The following is a 17,552-nucleotide window of genomic DNA, read 5'->3' on the forward strand; positions in this document are numbered from 1 at the left end:
ATTCCCAGTAAAGGCACATGCCTGGGTTGCAGTCAGGTCCCCAATAGGGGGCATGTGAGAGACAACCACACACTGATGTTTCTCTCCCTCTCTTTCTCCCTCCCTTCCCTCTGTCTAAAAATAAAAATAAAATAAATCTTAAAAAAAAAAAAAAAAAAAAGAATAGAGTTCCTTAACCCGGAGGACTCATCAGGCGGGGCTTCCTGAGTACTTGACTGCACTGAGGCCTACGCCCTGAGACTCTGAGGCCCCATGTGAGGCCTGAGACATGGATTCAGAAAATGATTCCGAAGTCATTCTCATGCACACTCCCGGTTACAAATCGGAGCAAAAAGAGCCAACAAAAAACAGTATTTTAGTGGAAAGGTCAGCAGGTTTACGATTTAGTCTCAGTTCTGGCACTTACTAAACATGTCTCCTTAAGCAAATTCATATAATTTCTGAAGATAGTATCCTCAGCTATAAAACAACAGCAATAGTGCCTACCCTTTCTTGGTCATGGGATCAAAGGAAATGTATTTGTTACTAAAAGGAAATGTATTAGTTACCTACTGCTGTGGAACAAGTTACTCCAAAACTTAGTGGCTTTAAGTAACAAACATTTATTATGTCACAGTTTCTGTTGGTCAGGAATCCAAGTGCACCTGAGCTGTGCTGCTGCTGCGGGACTCTCACAAGGTAGCCATGGAAGTGTTAACTATGGCTGTGGGTTCCCAGGACTGCTCAGCGTGGGAAGCAGCCACTTCCAAGCTCCCTCACAGGGTTACTGCCGAGTCTTGGGTCTTCACTGGCTGTGGCTGGAAACTCAGCTCCTTCACATGCAGGTCCATCCACAGAGCAACTTACAATGTGGCGGGTGGCTCTCCTCAGAGTGAGCGTGAGAGGGTAAGAGAGGACAAGAGAGAAGGAAGGAGCAATCTTTTTATAATTTGGTCTCAGAAGTAATATCCCATCACTTTTGTCATAGCCTATCCACTACAAGAAAGTCTCTAGGTCCGGCTCCCACTCAGGGCAGGGACGACATAAGGGATGAATGCCAGGAGGTGGGGCTCGCTAGGAGCCACCTTCCACAAGAGAGAACACGTGATGTTCTGAGGAATGAAAGACTTATCTGTGGGAGCACACTGCAAGTGGGAAAAAAAACCTCTTAAGGCAGAATTTGAGTTATAAAAATCTATGTTATGGAGAACATTCTGAGAATTTTCTGTAAGTATCACCACCTCCTCACTTGCCTCAGATGTGCCGCGCTGGTGATATTTCACCATCCTCTTCAGTCTGACACATCTGTGACCTTGTTAGTCCAAAAAGCAAGAAAAGGAGGGTGAGCAAACGAGGGACCTCGTGACCCACCAAATAACACTCTGACAATTCACACTTTCATATTGTCATGGGAAGCAGTATTGTAACGGCTATCAGGAGTATGGGGAAAACAACAAAAAAGTTTAGCAGCTTGAAAAAATGGTTTCACAGATTTTTTTTTTCTCCTACAAAGCTGTTTATCAGCTCAACTTGGTGATATGACCTAATGAAAACTTACATAATTTCAGTTTTGGAGTTTTAAAACATGGCCGCGGCATTCTTGCCACTCTTCCCATCTAGAACTGGGGTCTGTGTCCCTTCCCCTTGACTCTAGGTGAGGATTTGTGACTGCTTTGATGGAGAGGAAGTCGTTCTATGGCTTCCGAGGCTAAGTTAAGAGAAACAGGGAAGGTTCCAGTTGGTCTTCTTAAGACACTCACTCTTGGAACCCCATCACCACATCAAACCAGCCCACGTGGAGTGAGCTCATTTAGGGCCTTAAGACTCTGCAAGGAGAGAGATGTTTGGCCAGTCCCTGACTGCTCCAGTTTCCCATTGTTTCCGCTGTACCCACTGTCTGTCTGAAACCGTATGAGAGATCCCAAATCCAGAACTGCCTGGCCCACTCCTCACTGAATTCCTGACTGAAACAATGACAAATAACTTTTTAAATGACTGTTATTGATTTAAGACAGAGTTCGGAGGTGGTTACGTGAAAAGAAGTGATTGCAAGAGCCAGTACTCTCATGTATTGACAACAAAGTCATGAATAAACAAAACAGTAGTATAAAACAAATATATTAGGTTAAAACACTTTCAGAACACTTAAGACTGTTAGATCAAGATGTGAGCTGCTGCCTCCAGAAATGTCTTTGGTAAAACCACTACAATTGGGAAATGCTTACAGGTAGGGCGGATAAGCCTAAAATCAATCCTATGTTAACAGTAACATAAACTATTAAGAATCATAGAAATGAGAAATAGAACATTCTTATTTCTGTAAAAATATATCAGATAAACAACTGATCTACAAAATATGGTCAGCAACCACCTTCTTCTCCGATCGCAGTTGCAAACCGCCTGGTACTACTCCAGCACTTGCAAGTACTACCCATCCCCCCAAAGCCTGCCCACCGTGTCAGCCACACACCCCCTTCCATTTAAGAGTCAGGTGGATCATTGATGCAGTTGATAAAATTTTTCTTCTTGAAATTCTACTTTTGACTTTACCCAAAAAAGTGCCCTCTGGCTCTCTTCATCCTCTGGATAGTTTTTCTCTGTTCTCTCCTCTAAACCAACATCCACTCAGCACAACAAAATCATTTCCCACTTTCTTCTACCTACACCAACATTTCCGGTGGAATGAATCAGGAAGCCCAAATCTCTAGCTGCAGCATAATTCTACCTTGAAACTTGCTCTCAAACTCCCTTTCTTGATTTTCCCAGTCAGCTTTCTGAAAAGTAAACAATAATGAGAATTCTAATGCTTCACAAAAAGCAAGGACTTCTTATATAAAAAAATGCTTTATATAAAGGAGGGCAACAAAACAAAAATATTAGAAATTACCTTCATGCACTAGGAAGAGTGATCCTTAATTCACCAAACCTGGACTTGAGAACTCTAATTTTAATATTATTATCATTAAGCACACACAAGTTGCTATTCCCTCCCCCTAAATACTCTGATCCCTGGCATTTGCATGTCTCCTGCCTTCACTAACTTCCCTCAATGCACAAGTTACTGCCTTCTAAGTGAGACCTCCCCCGAATGCCATATGTAAAGTAGCATCTCTCGGGCAACACTTATGAGTCGCATTATATATGCATTTGTTTATTGTCTATCTTCCTGCACAGGAACATAGGTTCCCTGAGAGCAGGGACTCTGTTTTGTGCACTGCTGTCTCCCCAGAATATGGAAGAATATTTAGTCTACAGTAACTACATAATAAATATTTATTGAAGATATAAATAACTTGATGAGAAAGTAAATAATTTATGAAAATGTTCTCATTTTCCATTCATGGAGAGTTTAAAATACTATAACATAAATGCAAGAACCAGGGTAAAAAATTTTTTTTATCATGTGACCTAATTCCAGTCTCCACATCACAGCCAGCTAGTCTTCAAATAGAAGTTTCTTTGCTGAAAGGAATGTGATCAGTAATTCTACGTGGGATATCCCACTGTCCTGTTTTTTTCTTAAGACCCTGCTGAAGTTTGTTACTAATAGTTCTACTGGCTTATTAGCACAGAACTTTATTAGAATATCTACCTAATGTCTCTATATATGAATTTCCCAATTTTTATTTCTCTAACATCTTCCTTTGCACAAGATCTCTCCTTATCATTTTTCTTCTGCATGGACTTTTTTTCCTCCCCCCCCACAGAAATTTTGACCTGGGAGGACCTTAAGTTATCATTAGTCTGGGGGCTTCCACCCTTTCTTTCAGCAGCAGGATCTGTTTCACTCTCAAAGCCTTAAAGGAAGCAGAGCCAGGAGTGGAGGGCCTGGAACAGCGCCTCCTTGAGGCCGCACCCACCCTCACTCCAGCAGCTCCCAGACACTGAAGAGGACTTTGAGCCTCCTTTGAAACCCAGCGACAGCCTTAGCTTTTCTAATGAAACCCAGATTGTTTTCTGTGTCAACCCTTCCATTCCTTCCCCAGAAAACCCTTCTCCTCTGAAATAAAAGCATCTAATGAACAAACACAATGTACCACACAGTTACTGCACAGGCAGCGAGAGGAATGTGCTGAGCTCCCCACCCATCAGCTAAACAGACCTCAGTTAATCTATAACTTCCCTCGAGGGAGTGATGTTTTCCCTCCTTTCTTTCCCTTCACTTGGACTTCATGTCACTCTACTGTCCTCTCCTGGTCTGGCTCCCACCCACACCCCACGTTGACAGGCGGTGAGCGTCTCTAAGGTTTGGGCAGAGCTCCATGGCATCGCCGCCTCCACCTTCTCCCTAGCCGAGAACTGGTATGGTTCAGTGAATGACCCTTTGATCCTCATCATTCACCTGCTTCTGCATGTTTTGTGTACTAGACATTTCCACCTGGGCTTCCCTGCTATCAGAGAAAGTTCAGGAACCTGAGCTGACTTCTTCAGGTCCCTCCTTTTCAATGTCCCCATTATTTCAATGACCTCACTAATCACTTAGTTCCATGAGCATGAAACTCCGCAGGTATATTTGACTCCTTCCTTTCTCTTCCATATCCTTTATATCTAGGACATAGCAAAAACAATTTTACAACAGCAGCCTTCTGATCTGATTTTCTGGAAGTTATTCAAATGCAGCCCAGCTGACAGTTCTTTTGCGGCGAGCAGGGTCTGTGTCTGTCGGTTTTCCATCATGTGCAGGCACAGTGCCTGGCACAGAATAGATGTATAATAATCCCGCCAAAAGAATAATGGGATGGGATAAAACCATGTGATACTCACTGTAGCATAAAAACCACAAGCAGATTACCTAATAATAGGGTGATGTGTTAGTACATATGGGCACATTTATAAGATATTATAGTATAATTAAAATAATATTTTCAAGTATATATTAATGGCTTGGAAATGGCTCCTTATTTAATGTGAAAATAAAGACAGGCTGGATACAAAAACCATACATTTATTATTAACCCAATTGTGAAAACCTAAAAAAGAAAATAACAAAAATGTGTAACACTGGTTACCTCTGAATGCAGATTTTTATTTATTTTCATACTGCTTTTAAATCTTTCCAACTGCTTTAATTTCTATAAGCTTAACACTCTGAAAAAGATCTGCCTCTGTGTCAAAAACTATGCCTACTGACAAGGCTTGAGAGAAGCATGCACAAGTTAAAAGAGGCATTTGTTCTTCTACTTTGTTTTGCTAAAATAGACTTTAAAATTTGTTCTTTAATATTTTCAATATCCTTCACCCTAATATGTACCGCTTAGGTCTCTAATTCTATCAGTCTTTATTACAGCTGAAATTATCATTATATCATACTAATTTTGCTAAAGCCATTTTAACATTATTATTCTCTTGTTAAAATATTATATCACCTCATTATTACTTTATAGATAAAATAAGATAAAAAATCCCTAATCTATCAAAGTCCAGACTTGACCACCCACTCACACCTTCTCCCCATACAGGATGGACTCCCGCTCTTGCTCTGCTGCCTGACGTCTCCTGTCTCCCTTAAGTCACTTCAAATCCTCACTTTAAAACTTTCTTCAATGCTTATCAAAAATTTACTTAGCAATTTAATCTTTAAACACCCACCAACCTTTACTCATAATTCTGTAATATGCATTTTAGAATTAAAAATGGTTAGAGTTGCAAAACATTATTGAAATCATTATTTCAATTCCTCCCTTTAAAGATGCAGAAACTATAATCCAATTAGAAAAGTTGACTTGTTCAGGGGGAAAAAAAACAACCTAGGATTAGAACCCAATATTTAACTCTTACAGTACAGCATTTTTAACTAATACAGGATCTATCACCACTACTGGGTCTTCCATTTGCTGATCAGTTGTTCAGCAATTATTTATGACTCTATTCTTAAAGATATGCTTGACTGTCCGCCTTGATTGTTGTTACTTTCACCTTGGCACACAATGTCTTCACATTTCTGCTGTACCTTGTGCTGCAAAGTGAGAGCTGAAGAAATACGGTGGAAATCACCTCAGGCAAATCCAATAATGGCAGCGATGAAACAAATATGTGATACCAATATTTCCTCTTAACAATGTAGATGCTCCATCCAATTGGATGGTAATACCATCTAAGGAGCCGGTGTCAGCTCTCGCATACATTCTACATGGCTGTGCTAGCCAATCCTGAAACCTCAGGGTTATGGTTCCAGCTAAGAAGCTGGACACAGAGCCAGGGTTGGGAAGCAGGATTGGAGCTGATTCTGCAGCCTGTATCTCTACAGTCAGTCCACTGCGAAGCAGAGGCTGGCTGCAGGAACGATCTGACTCACAGGCCAGTCTGGGTAACGGCTTTCAAGGCTGCAAGTGGGTCTTTTCACACAGTCTCACACACATATGCACTTTCAAATCCTAAATCAGACACATACACATACACGGGAGAAAAACATTTTAACAACTGTACCGATCAAATAATGTGCAGTAGGTTAACAAACAACTGGTGCAAGCCAGAAAACTCAGGAGCCAGGGAAAGGTGAGACCCTCAGAGTTAACAAAATCCAAAGGCGGAGAGAACAAGGATAGGCCCCCCACACAGAATCATGCCAGTCCCTCTGTCCTGGCTGCTGTGCACTGGGCCCCGAGCCACCCAAGCCCAGACCACCCGCCAAAGGCCTCAGACAGCTGGGCAAGCACTCTCTGCCATTCGCTCAGCCGTTGTGATGTGAGAGGGATACGTATCCCCAGGGCTCTGCCAAGCAGATTCTTTTTCAATTCAGAATAATGTGATTAGAATATAGTTTTTTTCATTAGTTCTGATGTTGTCACTCTGAGTATATATTTACCTGGATGAATTCATCTACTGTTTATTTGCAATTAATGGAGGTGAATAGAATATATTATGCCACATTAAAAAATGGGTAGAGCTGAAAAAAGAAAATAAATTACTGTTTCTGCCTAAGAGCAGAGTTATTGCTTAGAGACGTAGGTGCCCATCCACCTGGCAACGCAAAGAATATTAAATATAGTTTGTCAAAATTATATCCCTTTTTTCTTGGAAATGAGCATCACGATTTCAAGGAAAATGATTTAATGGTGAAATCTCAAATGACAGCATAGCCAGCTGAGTTTATATATATATATCTCAACAATTCTTATTTTGTGGAAATGAATTCATTGGACTTGTTAAAACTGTGAACTCTTTTCCACCAAATCAGAGAAAAATAAAAAAGAAACAAAGAGAAAACCATCAAGAGAAAACTATTAAGGCTTTACTGACTGATCTTTGTTGCTTTTCACATTTGTTATGAAGACTCAGTATGGGGGAGTTAATTATATTAGTTACCTTGGGTAACATGCTATTAATTTCGTACTTCAAAGTTATTAACCACCTTTCTATATACAGTTCACAGGTGAATAAACGGACTTAATCTTTGTATTAAAATACAAAATAAACCAAAATAATCCCATGTTTTGCTGCTTCTCAAAGTCGGTTATCTCCTTGGCAAAGTTTCACCAGAGACCTGACATATGGCTGCTGCTTAAAACACAGTCTCTGGCAGTTTATAGGATTTAGAGAAAGGATTGGATTTAGTATATAGGATATAGTGAAAGTGGATTTAATTACACTTTACTAGTCATTCCTCTTTAGACAAGATATAAAAGGTAGCCAAGGAAAAGCATTTTTCCTAGTGATCCAATCCTACTGGGTTAGTAGAATGTCTTTCTCCGGTGATCACATGACTCTGGAGAGAGTATGCTTGTAGGACAAGACACACAGCTGGCATTTGCAAATTTAAACAATTCAGTGGAGGAAATTAAATATGTAAGATAACATTTACTGTCAAAAGTCTGTAGATTTCCTTTTTTGATCATGTGTAATTCTTCAGGGTAAACATAACATTTTAACTCTACAGCATCAATTTTAGATGACGATATTTATCTCCTAATTACCAAAGGACATTTTACTTGTAGAAAGCACTACACGTATAATAAGTACAGTGAGAGAGAGTTATTACCATCAATCATGATGCTTATCTGCATTTAAGGGTCTCTGTGCTCTAACAAGAGCAAACAGTAGTTTAGGATATCAATATTGCCATGGGAAATTTATAATGATTTATTTCTTTGATTTATTAAAAGCCTAGTCATAAATCAAAGGCCTCTGAATACCCATAAAATTAGGAAACTATTGCCATAAAATTAAGAAATTATAGCAAAGTCTTCATACAGACAGTAACCCTACTTTCTGAAAGTATCATATCACTTTATGATATTACCTACTAGAAATTACTTATACTGTAAAAAGATATTTAAAACTAAAACTTTGACCAAGCAACATCAATAAACTATTATTTCATAGAACTCATTTTTTTCTATTGCTATAGAATATACTTCATTTCTGGTATAACCAGTTCCTTTTCTTTTGAATTCACTCTGAAATAATGTATAAGTGAAGATACATCTTTCTATATGATTCCCTCTTGAAATTTTCTGATTTCAAATATAGTAAATTCATGCTTTTAGCATACATATCAGTAATTTGATAAGGTTATATAAGTATTGTTCAAAGCTGTCAGAGTGTGAATAGTTAAGTAGAATCTAAAATTTTAAAAATTATTCTCAGAATATTAAGTGGTATGATTATCGAGAGCTTTAATTAAATTAAAAAGCTAAATATTTAAAGATATAGCATAATCTGTGATGCAAACATTAAAATTTCCTCTTCTATTATTTTTCAATGATACAGTATATGAATGAGTTTATTATATTTTTAAGAAAATAACTGGAGAAAAGTTTTTTTAAATAATTGAATGAAAATAGTGGAATAGAAAAAAGCAAAAGAAAGTATGTTTATAAAAACAGTACATTTATGCTAACAGCCATAAAATATGAATAAAGGAATATAATTTATTCTTTGATAGAAAAGCTCAATTTTGTATCATTTCTTCCTAATTTAATTTATAGGCTCAATACAATCTCAGTGAAATCAGTAAGAGATTTTCTTGAGAACAGGGAGAAGGAATTGTTCCTTGAGTTTAGATAAAAGGATGGATGTGTAAATAGATTTATGAAAATTAAATTTATTAAATTAAGAACTTTCAATTCTAATAATTCTTAAGAGGCAAAAGATTTATTCACTCTGAAGGGAAACGAGAGTGTTAATTCTTAAGTAATAGGATAACTGTACAAAGGATGTTTCTGGCAGCACCTTATAATTCTTTAAACAAATATGCAAATAATATCTCATCCATACAATAAAACACTCTCCTGTCATTAAGAATAATGCTTCTAGATTTATTTTTCAGTGAAAGATATTAAATACACATTGTTAAGAAAAATAAGTTACAAACCAGTACACAGGATATGATTCAATTTTCTTAGCATGTGTAGAAATGGATGATATACATCAAAGTACTAAATATGATTTCCTCTGGATAGTAGAACAAAAGGTAATTTTTCAATTTTTATACTTTTTAATATTGTGGGAATCTTCCATTATAAAGATGCATTATTCTTATAAACATAAAACATTATTTTATTATTCTGTGTGAGAATTTATGAATAATAAGTAGAATTGAGAAGAACTGGCTACAAACCAAGACCTGTATAGACACTGGGCAAAAGTAGGTTTACAGTTGTGAGTATGCAAAACACAGTTTATTCTTATATTATTATTCATTAATTATTGTATTATTTTCCATATGAACAACCGTAAACCTACTTTTGCCCCGTATGTGTTGGTTTGCCCCTCCACCATGCCTTATATGCTGTTTAGAAGAGACCCGCTTCAGATGAGAAGTCACACAGACAAAGTAAAGGGATGGAAAAAAGATATTTCATAAAAATGGAAAGAGAGAAAAAGCTGGAGTAGTATAACAGGGCACAGCCAGGGCCCCCCCAAAGGCTATGTGTGACGGGGTCCAGAGATTGGGGTGTCCAGGAAAAATATATTCTCCTCACTCCAGGGCGGGCTGCCCTGGGGGATAGGAGACTTAAGCAGGGCCATTGAGAGTCATTTTGCATGTCAATAACAGGATAGCTTCATTCCTCATATGCAAAGAGGGTTATTTTGCACATCACCAAATCTAATAAGGAAGATTTCAAAGACTTAATACAGGATGTAACTGGGAGAGGAAGAGAAGAGACTGGGGCCTGCAGGAGAGACTAAGGGACACAGACTCTGGGGAAGAGCGTGAAGACCATGCAGGAAGAAAGAGGGGAGAAAGGACTCTTGCTAGTGGGCCATGAGGAGGTGCCACATGGTTATGGATTAAGAGCTGGAGATCGCGGCGATGCAGTGGATGGTGCTGAGACCCGCGAGAGGCCTGACTAGCCGATCCCCGGACTTCTGTTCTTTTTCTTCTGAAGGACGGTACGCTGACTGGCCTGACTGGCCTAACTGGGCAAAGAGGGGGAAGGCAGGACAGTGTGTGTGACAGTGATTGTTTTAAAGGGATTCTGAGGTTTAAGGGGGACATTTAGCCATTAATCAAACCTGTATAACTTTTGAATAAATAGTTCCTTTCCTTTTCACCAAACCCTGTCATTCAGAGCCATAATTCCAAGGGCAGTGGGCAAAGGACCCACAACCGAGGGATCTCGGGGAAGGAGGGTGTCGTGGTTTCGGTAATAGCATCTGGGCATCCCTGTCACGGGTCCTTTGTTCAGTAACAGTAGCAATACTTATACCAGAAAAAATAGATTTTAAAACAAAGGCTATAATAAGGGTCAAAGAAAGATATTACATAATGATAAAGTGATCAATACAGCAAGAAGATATAATCCTTGTAAACATTTATACTCCAACATAGGAACACCCACGTATAAAAAGCAAATATTGATGGACAAAAAGGAAGAGAAGGACACAGTCACAAGAAAACAGTCACAACAGGGGACTTTAACACTCCATTGACATCAACGGTACATCTCCCAGACAGCTAATCAACAGGGTCTTTGTTGTGTCAGGCATAGTTCTAAAAGGACTGTATGTATATTATGTCAATTATTCCTTAAAACAACCTCTAAGATAGGTGTTACTATTATCCCTCATTTCCCCCATGGGAAAACTAAGGCTCAAAAAGCCACATCCCTTGCTCGAAGTGACAGAGCAGGTGATAAAACCAGATCTAGCTCTAGGACACATTTTACTTTTATTTTTTGCATATTTAAAATTTTTTAATATTTTAAGTTTTAGAATAGTTTTAGACAAGTTATAAAAAATAGTACAGGGAGTTCCTGTATACCCTCACTAGTTTCCCTTACTGTTAAAAATCTGACATTACATGGAACATTTGTCATAACCGAGAAACACACATTGGTATCCTGATATTAACTAAACTACACACTCTACTTGGATTTCACTAGTTTTTTTCCTAACGTTCTTTTTCTGTTCCAGGATTCCATCCAGGGTCCCGCATTACATTGAGTTGTCCTGTCTTTGGAGCCTCCTCTGGGCTATGACAGTTTCTCAGATTGTCTTTGTTTCTGATGACCTTGACAATTTTAGAGTACTAGTTCAGTATTGTGAAGACTGTCCTTCCGGTGGGGGGTGTGTGGTGGGTGTGGTGTGTTTTCCACGATTACACTGCAGCTATGGTTTTGAGAGAAAGATCACAGAAGTGAAGTATCACTCTCAATACACCGTATCAAGGGTATTGATGACGATCACCCTGAAGATATGGCTGAGGCGTTGTTTGCCTGGTTTGTCCATTTTAAAGTTACTGTCTTCTCCTACCACAGCGCCCCCACTCCGCCCTCTTTGGATGCTCTACTTTACGGGGGAAAAATGTTACTGATCAAAGCCCACATTTAAGTGGGTGGAGATGGGAGGGAGTTAAGCCACACCTATTTGAAGAAGGGATATCTATATAAATAATTCTGCAATTTTTCTTCTGACAGAGCTCTCATTTTTACCCACTATTCTATATTGCTTCTGACATCCTTTCTTACCATTTTGGCATATTATTAATGTGCAGTAGTTTAAAAACATAATAATCGTTAACTAATTTCTTGCTTTTTCAAAGGTCCAAAAATAAGTTAGAATTAAATGTGACAACCAATAAATTTGTTTAACATTATTTTCCACTACCACTGTGGAACGTGTCATGAAAGGAGAAATTAGAAACCAATTTTTATCAAAAGCATTCTGTAAAGAACTTACCAGAAATATCCGTTCTAGTTGATCCTGAATGTCTTTCATCCCTGGAAAAGCAGCAACTCCTTGGATCATTTCAACAAAGATGCAGCCAACTCCCCTAAAGAGAAAAAAAACATTGTTACAAAAACTTCAATATATTTTCCGTAGAAAAAGAAACCTGGAATTAGTACATCTGCTCTTACAGAGGAGAAGCAGTTAATAAATCCCATTCCCAATGAGCACAAGGGCTGCGACACACAGCTAATTCCCCTCCGTCCACTTCCCTGAAAGGAATCCGAACAGACACAACGACACTGGGCTCAGAAAAAGATGGAAACCAATAAAATGTACAACTTGGTGGCTCCTCCTTCCTTGCAGGATACAATCCAGACACTCCTTAGCCTGGCAGAGAAAGCTGCCACAGTCTTGTTCTAACGTTCTTTTCCAACCCTATTTCACAAATTCTAACTGTCCAGGGCTCAAACACCTCTGCATCAAAATTATTTGGGAAACTTTTCAAAACTGCTAAAGATCCCCAAGGATTGTTTCCATCCATCTGGGTTGGAGGCCAGGCATTGAGTGGGGTTGCTCAGGCGATTTAGGGTGACCACTCTGAGGATCTCTGAGCCAGACTGATCTGCCCACAGGCCAGGCGTAAACCTGCACAACTTGGCTCAAGCTGCTCCACTGGCCAGGACTCCCCTTCTTCATCTATTTGCTCTTGACATGTAAATCCCACCCAGCCTCTAAAATGTGATATAAATCCCATCCCTTCCATGAAAAGAACACACAGAACAGCTTCCTTTTATGAGTTTGTTTGTCAAGCGCTTATTCAATATACCAGTCACCTACTATGGCCAACTCCCTCTCCTAGCGAGGCGGTCCAGCAGCACATCAAGAGACCTGCATCAGACAGCTGCCTGCGTCTAACCCCACAGGAACAACCAATCCATAGCGTAGGCAGAGAGCCAATCAAATATTTCTTTGGGACTTTGGGGACCAAGTCACCTGGGAGCGGAATGGAAAGAAACTGGCATATGCAAATGGAATAAGTCACATTAGTGGCAGAGAACTAGCAAGAATGGCCACCTTCCTGCCGATGAAGCCCCTTTGAATCGACCTGGTTCCTGCCTTGCCTAGACCTGGATGTTCAGCTAATCCACTGTTTTTGCTAGACGCCTCTACCTTCCAGCAAGTCTCCAGGAGGCATTTTTTTTTCATGGCTCTACCTTAAATGAGTTTGTTTCTTGAAAGTATCCTAATAAAATTATGAACATATTGGGGTACTTCTTTAATTGGTACACTCATATTCAACTTAGAGTGAGCAAATCTTTGTGTCTAACTCCTTTCAGATCCTCTAAAGGTTAAGACACGGGGCCTGCTCCTCTATAGTTGCCCTGGTTGTCATCACATTTTTATGTGAATAGTGTTTTGAATTAAAGGAGTAATGCATTTACAGAACTCTCTTCTCTATTATATCACAGAATTTTTGTCCAGATTAAACACCAATAGTATAGAAAGCCAAAATGAATAAAAGCAAATGTTACTTTACATCAAAAAATTGAAGTCACAAAGAATTAAAGAATTCTAAAATCAATGTACAAGGCAGATGGTTTTAACATTTTTTTCATTTAAGATTTGAGAGATAACATAGATATCAAGAATTATTTTATTAGTATATTAAAATGCAGTGATATTCTTATAAATATTGGGGCTTCAGATGTCCAGTGAGGTATAAGATTTCAATATGGTGATTTTCCAAATTTTTATGCAACAAATTCATTTCTAATACTACATTTTTATTGTCTTCTTATTTGTTTGCATAAAATATCTTGGATCTTAAAAAGCTACCTGCACCTTCTTTTTTTTTAGTACTCAGAACATACCCTCTCTTCTGCACCGTTCGGCCTTACTCTCTCCCTGCAGGAGCCCCAGCGCTGACTGCAAGGACCCTGGGTGGCAGGCACAGCCACCCCCCGCCGGCCTCCCCTCCCCCGCCGCCCCCGCCTGCCCCGCGAAGCTGGCTGGTGCGGTAACCATCATGCTGTCAGGAGACTTACCGCAATTCCTTTACCACTGCTTGTGCTTAGCCTGTGTCCTCTCCATAACATGATGCTTAGAACAGTTAAAAGACAAATTTGTGGTGTATTTCTACTCAGTCGGAAGGTGCTGATACAGCGCACCTCTAGGCTCTCACCTGCTTAGCTGGCTAAGGGGCCTGAACCCTCATTTCTAATGGATGTTTCCTATGATACCATTTTTCAGAGACGCATTAGGGTACACAAAGGAAGCTGAGGGAACCCTATTTAAAGGATTTTTAAAAAGATACGGAGCTCAAGAAATTAAAAAGTAGAAGTATAAAATATATCAACATATTAACATAGCAGAATACTTTTATTACTGGAGATGTCTTACTGCCAAACAGCAATAAAAGCCCTTCAATTTCATAGGAAGGGACTATTACCTGATTTTTCTTCCCCTTCACACTACATTAGCCCTTTGCTCCCCCGATGGATTAGGCTGACTGCCCTTAGCATTCTACTTAGAATTCATCCACTTAAGTTCTATACTTACAATATATAAACTTATTCCAGGAACTGTCTCCTTTAATTTGTTGCTTCTATTGATAATTTGAATAATTATGTAATTATCACCCACTTAGTCCAAAATTTTCAAGAATAAAAACCAGTCACAAAAGCTTACAACAAGCTGTCATAGGATACAGTGTGTTTAAATTCTTATTTTAGATTAGTTACTTAGTGAGGTAACATATAAAACACCCACCCATGCTTACACATCTTTCAATTATTTTGAACTCAAAATTTCCAAATTTAACTTATGCCACAGATGTATCACTAGTTTTTTAAATAAAATTAGTAAAACTTTAAGCCAAATTGATCATTTATGTGATTATGAGCAGAGATGAACAATTTTTAGGCCTGAAGTTCACACAGTTTGGGAGTTCTTATTTTGACAAAGAATACAAAATCTTGAAAAAAAAACTGGGTACAAAAGTGAATTTAAAATGAGAATATAAATCAAAAGAAGTCATATTTTTTAAAAATATAACAAGTGTGATAAATAATATAAAACTTAGAAAAGCAATGTAACATTAACTGACATACCTTTCTACTACTTTTCTTTCTAAAAATTTGCCTGCATAATCTTTGCTTACCTCTTCTATAAAAATTCTACACTATTATCTGTAAAGAGAATACAGAGATAAAACTTAGTCTTTCCTTTAGCATAATAACCTTTTCTGGTAGTATAGAAAAAAAGTCTCTTTGTTTTCTTCCAGCTTCGCTTCCCATTATTGATATAGCCATGTAAACTTTTAGGATTGTTGTCAATTCGGGGAAAATGTCTGTTAAGTTCCTTACAAGCGTGTCTGTACACTGTAAACTGAGTAATCCCCAAACATTCTACACATTTCCCAGGATAAGGTACCAGAGGAACATGGGGGGATATGCTCAGCTCAATGCGGGGAGAGAGAAAGGGCTGTACTCCTGATCACTTAAAGGACAAGAAAAGTGGAATGTGGTGGGTTACAGGACCCGAGTGCCAGAGGTGGGAATGGGGCACTCGCGGGGAGAAGACAGGCTCTAGTCAGTGAGGAATCTTGAGAGAGCCATATGCTGTTGCTTTGGCTCTGTGTGGAAAATGGAAGGAAAAGTTTAAAAGAGAGAAGTCCATATTCTACCCTAAGAAGTCTGTGTTTTATTCCTAGGCTAGAAGGTCTGAATTTTTTTCTGCATTCCAATATGGTAGATAAAGCTCCCTGGACATATATGTGGACAACCCAGGTTGTAAATAGCTTTGAGGGCAGAAGCAATTACAACCAGGAGTTGTAAAGCTACTTTGTTCTTTCCCACTCATGGTAGCAAGTGAATAAGATCAACAATAATATGAGCCCTCCCTCAGCTGGGGGTAGGGTACGACACACAGTAATGCACAGGGGTCCACAAACTCTGGACCATGGGCCAAACCCAGCCGGGCGCCTGTTTTTATACAGCCAACAAGGTAAGAATGCCTTTTACATTTTTAAATGTTTCAAGAATCAAAAAAGAAGACCATTTGGTGATACATCCACATTATATGAAATTCATACTTCAGTGTCCATAAATAAGGTTGTATTGGAACACAGCCATAGTCATTCATTTGTGTTGTCTGTGCTGCTTTCTCATCATCATGGCAGAGCTGAATAGTTGTTATAGAGACTATATGCCCTAAAAAGCTGAAAATATTTACCATCTGGTCCTTTACAAGGTTGCCAAACCCTTATCCGTGTTATGCTCTACTTGCATAAAACTTACTTATAAATAGAAGAAAAATCACCCTTATCAGTTATATAAAAAAAATTAAAGCAATTATATATTATGACTATTTGTGAATAATTAATAGAAATGGGCTCTCAAATATGATCTGGTTTTTCATTATTTTCCTCAGCAGTTTTTCTGTGATAGCTATTCTTTAAAAGTTTCCATGCATTTTTGTCAAAAACTGGTAGATTTCTTAAAAGTTGACTTAACATGAATATTTTGATCTTTATAGTATTTTTAACTTAGAAATAAATTGGGTAAACATGGTGACTTTTAATAAGAGTGCTTCTACAACCAGCACTGTAAGAATTTCTTCTGAAAAGAGAGGAGTTGGTGAGTTGATTTGAGTAATGGGCTGAATGGAAGAAGGAGAGTTTACTTTTATGAACTTCTAAATTTGCATTTAGAAGATTGGGCAGCAAAATCTTATTATTAAAAGTACTACCTATTATTTTCATAAACAATAGGAAATTTTACTTAATAAATGAAATTTTATAAATTTAACATTGCTGTGTTCCAAAATGATTTCAAGTTATTTTTTATCCACATCCAGTATCAGTGTGTCTCTGTGTTGATAAAAAGAATCAGATTTTTAGAATGACATCTGAGCTTTGTTTATTCCTTAAAACAAGAGTGGAGACTGGAGAGAGTGAAGGCCCCACACACTCTCCAATTGCATGGTACACCTTTTATCCACGAGGCTTCCTTTCCTCCAGCCACGCTGCCCCGCGGCCTGTCCCTGTAACAGGCAGCACTCTCTTCCCTGTCAGGATCGGTGCTGCGGTTTTGATGTTCCCACTGCCAAGAATGTGTTTTCCCCGCACCGTGTGCACAGATAACTGCTTCTTGTTATTCAGGGGTCAGCTCACATGGCTCCTTTTAGAAATGCCTTTCTCAGCAACTCCATGTAAGGCAGGTTCCTCCTCACTGCCCGGACCCCATGTCTTACCCTCCTTTCCCTAGTTTGTTTCCTTCACGACCCTCAAAGGGTTAGCTTAGCTTATCTTTGCATGTCTCCTCTAGATGGGAGATCCAAAAGGCAAGAAATAAGGCTGCAGTCATCACCTTGTCCCCAACGCACAGAGAAGGGTCAGGCACTCAGGAAGGGCTCAAAAATATTTGTTGAATGGATGAATCCAAAGCAATGCAGCCCTC

At 38.8% G+C, this 17,552-nt stretch overlaps 1 protein-coding gene across 2 annotated transcripts in view; it reads right to left on the reverse strand.

Moving 5' to 3' along the window:
• CDK14 (cyclin dependent kinase 14) overlaps positions 1-17,552 on the reverse strand; it is a 537,382-nt gene that overhangs the window by 193,888 nt on the left and 325,942 nt on the right. For both annotated transcript variants that reach the window (XM_054564177.1, XM_054564178.1), the window contains one exon: positions 12,103-12,196. In XM_054564177.1, the coding sequence (XP_054420152.1) occupies positions 12,103-12,196 (94 nt within the window). The remainder of the gene's footprint in view (positions 1-12,102; positions 12,197-17,552) is intronic.

This window comes from Pteronotus mesoamericanus, unplaced genomic scaffold, assembly GCF_021234165.1.
Source record: "Pteronotus mesoamericanus isolate MK-2021 breed Mesoamerican mustached bat unplaced genomic scaffold, CSHL_Meso_final scaffold_85, whole genome shotgun sequence".
Taxonomy (NCBI): Eukaryota; Metazoa; Chordata; class Mammalia; order Chiroptera; family Mormoopidae; genus Pteronotus; species Pteronotus mesoamericanus.